This window comes from Pyrus communis, chromosome 6 (genome assembly GCF_963583255.1).
Source record: "Pyrus communis chromosome 6, drPyrComm1.1, whole genome shotgun sequence".
Taxonomy (NCBI): Eukaryota; Viridiplantae; Streptophyta; class Magnoliopsida; order Rosales; family Rosaceae; genus Pyrus; species Pyrus communis.
The window spans coordinates 19811603-19817116 of NC_084808.1; the positions used below are offsets into that span (position 1 = coordinate 19811603).

A 5514-nucleotide genomic window follows, 5' to 3' on the forward strand; every position below is an offset into this window, starting at 1 on the left:
AAAGACTACAGAGAGATTAATGCCGAGTCTAAAGACAGGGGTCAACGAGGGAAGATAATTTCTCTCATAGGGGAGAGTTTTTTCAAGGAAATCCTACCGTTGTCACCTTTCTTTTAATGTAAAAAAACGTTACGTAGGAAAATAAGGTCTCTACCATAGGCCCATCTTCTTCGCCAATTTGGACTTCGAGGATTAAAAGCCCAAACTAATCGAACTCTAACAAGATTTGTGGAGAGGTGAAATGGTTTATATTGGGATGGTTTGGCTGCATCTAGAAGTATTTTCTTCTTTGTAGGTAGCGCTTTATTATTAACCGTGTAGATAATATCGTTTGTTAAAAAAAAAAAATATTATTAACTGTGTAGATAATATCGTTTGTTAAAAAAAAAAAAAAAACTAAGTTATCTAAGGACTGATGTCTGCATTCATCTTTTATCTGCACTGTTTTATTATTATGTCTCCTGATTTTATTTAGTTACTTAATTTAGAGACTACGTAAAAAGCAGGGAGTGCATAAAGTAAATTGCGAGTGATTAGTTAGTATCTGTAATTATCTAACAACTTATGAAGAATCCAACGGAGGCTTCGGAGTTGTGGAGGGGGCAGGTGAGTGAGTTCAGAGATGTGATGGTTAAGATTGATAACCAGGGACCGCGTCATCCTGGAAGTATTCCGTCGGCAAGGGCGTGCAGGGAAGTTGGAAGAAGCCGGAATTTGGAACCTTGAAAATTAATTGCGATGGTGCTTGGAAGTCAAAGACGAGGTTGGGTGGTTTGGGGTGGCTGTTAAGAGACTTTGCTGGGATTTTAAAGCGAGCTGGGGGTGTGGGGAAATTTATTTTTTGTTCTGCCATTGCTGCTGAGGCTGCTGCCGTGAGGGCAGCATTGATATTTTACAGAAACAGCGGTGGAGGTCGAGTCTGACTCCCAATCTTTGATTCGTATGATTAATAGATAGATGGAAAGGGATGCAAGATTCTTTAGCTATGCATTTTGATTTTGTTAAGTTTGGGTTCGCTTCCCGGGAAGGTAACTTGGCTACTCACGAGATGGTTTCGTTTGCTACCTAGCATGGTGGCAAGTTCCTTTGGAATGAGATTGGTTTGAATTTTTTATTTAATATTCTTGCAGTTGATATAAACCTTGTCATTCGACTTTAATAAATTTTTATCTTTTTGACAAAAAAAAAAAAAAAAAAAAAAAAACAACAACAACAACTTATGAAAAATTTTATGTGCTATAGGGGTAGTTTTTCTAAATAACATCTTGAGGCTAGTTCAAGCATGGAGGAGGGTAAGGTAATGAGTTAAGGTTATAATTATTTTAGAGTTTAATTCATGTGATGTAATAATAAAGATAATAAAAAAAATTTAGAAAAATTTAAACTAAAGAATATGGACATACCAGAAACAATCGAATCGCCAAGTTAGACCAAGTTAGAGTTGAACTATGATTGTAAGCCTAAGTATTTTATAATGGTAGCTAGTAAGCCTAATTTCCACCCTAAAATCAGATACACATGTAAAGATCAAAGTTATAAGATAATATAAATTTGTATGACTAGTACAAGAAGAATACATGTAAAACTATAAACAAGTAACACCTAGAAATAGCTCGACAGCAACCGCAAAAACATTACAAATCGTAAATTACAACGAATAATGGGAACTATTTGTGCGATTGTTCTTCTATCGATCAATCAGCATTCAAAATATTCTACTTCTTTAGAAACACCAACATCTAGTCTCTTCACATTCAACCATCTATTTGCTATGCATGTGAAATGCATACACACTTTTCCCACGAAATCCTTTGGACATTTCAAATCTCCTAATTTGCAACACCCTCTTCACATTTGACTGTTTCATCTGCATGTGCAAATGCAGCCATTCCATGATTATTCTTTCCTACAAACTCTTTCGTCTTGAGCCATTCTTTCTCCCAATCTGTCTTATGGACCACTGTTAATATAGACACCACACATGTAACTTGAGCTGCTAGAAGCCCATAACAAAGCCCTTTGAACCCTAATCTCCAAACAAACGTCAAGACTATTGCAACAGGCGCACCTACCATGTAAAATGAGTAAAAGTTAATCCATGCCCCAATGCCTGGCCTAGCACTTCCTCTCAAAATTCCACAACTTGTAGTTTGTGGACAATTTGCAATCTCACATAGTCCAACAATTGGTAGCACACCCATTGTTAGCTCCAAAACCTCATTATCATCTGTGAAAATTCTCCCCCATGCTTCTCTCCCCAGAGTGGTCAATAACAAGCCCAACAATGAGCTCATTAGTGCCATCCCCACCGCCACCACTGCTGCCAAACGTGCCTTTTTGGGTTGGCCTGCCCCTAGCTCGTTGCCTACTCGTGTAGACACTGATGCACTTAGTGTCGTTGGCAATGTGTACATGAGAGATGTGGTTTGTATCACTATGGCTGATGTGGCTAGGGCAATGTGAGGTTTGCGAAGGTAACCGGCTAGAATTGTCATGAACTCGTACCACCACCATTCTAAGCAAACTCCTAGGCAACTTTGCAAAGCAAGTCGAATTAGCATCCTCCATTCGTCATCTCCTAGCACTTTCCTCAACGAAAGTGGTACTACTTTTTTAGGTAATAATGGTTGGTACAATGTTTGCGATGTATCATACTTAGTAGTGGGTTCACATTGGTCCGCAACCAAACAATAAAAAGGCTTTTTCGTGATATGGGCATAGACCATGTAACCCACAAGAAAAAATAGAGTTATGAAATTGGTAAGAGAAGTGGAAATTGCTATTCCTTTGATCCCAAGGGAAAGAGTGAAGGTTAAGAAGATTGTGAGAGGAATGTGTAGAATGATTGCTAGTAAAGTGGACCACATGAGTGGCCATGTTGTGCTTTGACTACGTAAAAAAATACGTATGGGGTGAAGAAGGCTATTGGTAACAAGATCGGGGATGGCAAATTGGCAATACAAGCTTGCAATCCTTGTTATATCTTGGTTTTGATGGAGAAGGAACAATAGAGGTTCAAGATTGGACCAAAGCAAAGCAATTAGAAGAGAAGTGAGAAGCAATAAGAGAATAGTTCTCTGTAAAGTATGGAAAGCTATGGAGAAGTTTTGTGAACCAAAAGCTTGGCTGCATAGAGGCTCCATGCCCATGGCCAAGCCCGAGAGGACTGAGTAGCCAGTGATATTGGTGAAGCCAATGGCTAAAGCCCCACCTGCTAGCTCAAGACTTCCAAGCCTTCCCATGCACACAACTAGGACCATGTTTTTGAGGTAACCCACTAAACTCATGGCCGCAATTGGGAAGCCAATATGTGTCATTCTCTGAAGTTCTTCCACCACCTAGAACATGTTCAAGATTGGAAAAGTTCATAAAATGAATTAAAAAAATCAATATTAATTAATTAATGATAATATGCGATGAAGAAGATTACCTCTGCCATTGTCGGGTACTTTTGGGATTGCTCTGCTGCTTCAACCATTGCCTTTGTTTCTCTTTTACTTGTTTCTAGGCTGCTTGCTTAATTCCTTGTGTTATGACAGACAGAGAGTGAACGGAGAAAGAGGGGCAACTGTCTTGCAAAATTATTGAACATACATGCAAGGTATTTATAAGGATCGATATATGGTAGTTCTGCCGGTAGGGTTTGATCAAGTTTTCTTTTGTTTTCCGGTAGTTACCTATAGTTGTCCTTCTAAAGGTACAACTTTTTGATAGAATGAGAGCACTTTTAACTTAAAAGTTGTTTCAGATTTGACTTTAGTCAAGTTGGTTAGAGTACGTGTACTCTTCTTTTACATTGAAGTTTAAATCATTTTCCTTCTAGTTTAGATGATATAGTCTATTGTTTGTATTAGAAAGAAAAGAAAAACTTAAAAGCTCTTTTACAATGCTTTTGTCATCAATTTTTTGGTATACCAAGAATACGGCTACATGGAGTTGTTGTTCTATCAACTATGTGGATTTATTTATTTTTGTTATATTAATATGCTTTACAAATGATAAATATTAATCGTATCGTCTAACCTTATCACAATACGTATAATACACCAAATGACTTATGTTACCATAATTTTTTCTCATGATTCTATAACATCTAGGGGAGGATCCACCTAACGCGTTAATTTGGCCTCACTTGAGTCAAACACTTAGACAAATTGAATTAAGTGATAGGGAGAGCATGTGTGGCCTCTTAGGTACAAAAAATTTTCTACTACTATATATGCAAACTTTTCATGTTTCGTCGGATAATACTTTTAACACTTTTAGCTTTATATGTTGAAAATATAAGATCATCAGTGATCAGTTGATATGTTGTTATCGATTTACAATACCTAATACTTTATCAATCACTAAATATTTAAATATTGAAAAGGTGACTTAGCACTCAGTTCAAAACAATTAACACTTTTCCTTAAACAACATATATATTGATGTACACAATACCAAACATTAAAAGGTAGAGGGACATGGGACCGAATGAAAATAGGCGCGCACATAAACCTTGTTTAAACCGTGTGAATATTTAAGCAGTAATTGTGCCCTCATGTCATGCCCACGCCCCTATTGTTTTAACCACATTTTGTCAGTTTTCAAAATAAACAAGATCATATCCACCTTCTCTCCCAATAGAAACCAAGCTCCAGTCTTTATACTGGTCGATTCCTTCTTCATGTGAGGCAATTTGGTGACTGTCATTGTCTTTCTATTTCCTACATTCTTATTATTAATATCTTCGATATTACTTTTCAAGTCTTTCTACTAAATTAAATATATTCATTATTTGCGAATCTTGCTAAAGTTCGTGTCCACTTTGCTGCGCTATGTACCTTTAGGTTTGGGCACAGGTACATACACTTTCGTCCGTCCACAAAAAAAAAAAAAAAAAAAGAAGAAGCACAAGTACTCACAATTTTATAAGTTTCATCCATGAAACTCAGAATTTATGATATTTTCAGGCAAAAAGATGAAGATTCTGTGTCATTAAACCTTGCATGTATATTGATTTAGCAACTAATTAAATTCGTACTTCCTAAAGCAAGCATTTTGTAATTAACTAATAATTGAAACATACAAAACATAACTCCCACGAGGGCACCAGCATATATTGTATCTCGTAAGAGCCTAATGGGATTAGGTATGAACCTAATACATCTAATTATCATCAAGAAACTTTTAGTTAGTTTTGATTCTGATTAGATTTCTTGAAGAAAACTCATAATTTTTACCTTTTTATGAATTGTTAACATATAATTAGGTCACTTTCCTCTTCAATCTCGTATCGCATGGCCCCAATGAAGTTAATTGGTGCATGAGGTGGCTTTCATGTGCACATGTGTTACTTAGAGAGTATATAGAAAATTTAGGTAGTGATGGAGGCATTTTCTTTTGCGTCACATGCATTATCAAACAAGCCCAAACAAGCCAAACCTACACGTTTCTCCTTGAAGCACACAGCTTGTTCATTAAAGTTGCTACAATTCTACAACCAACCCTCCTTTCTAGATCAACTAGCTC

General features: G+C 36.7%; 1 protein-coding gene across 1 annotated transcript; it reads right to left on the bottom strand.

Moving 5' to 3' along the window:
* Nucleotides 1–1544: 1544 nt before the first annotated feature.
* Nucleotides 1545–3563, bottom strand: LOC137736428 (protein DETOXIFICATION 55-like). Its single transcript, XM_068475696.1, has 2 exons — nucleotides 3431–3563; nucleotides 1545–3338 (listed from the first exon to the last, which is right to left on the bottom strand). Exons 1-2 carry the CDS (start codon nucleotides 3476–3478, stop codon nucleotides 1830–1832), a joined length of 1557 nt encoding a protein of 518 aa, XP_068331797.1. The 5' UTR covers nucleotides 3479–3563; the 3' UTR covers nucleotides 1545–1829.
* Nucleotides 3564–5514: the final 1951 nt, after the last annotated feature.

Bases quoted from the DNA above. Each gene is read 5' to 3' on its own strand.
- LOC137736428 (XM_068475696.1), bottom strand. From the start codon at position 3,478: ATGGTTGAAGCAGCAGAGCAATCCCAAAAGTACCCGACAATGGCAGAG. The intron at 3,339-3,430 runs GTAATCTTCTTC...AACATGTTCTAG, and splicing joins AGTACCCGACAATGGCAGAG to GTGGTGGAAGAACTTCAGAG.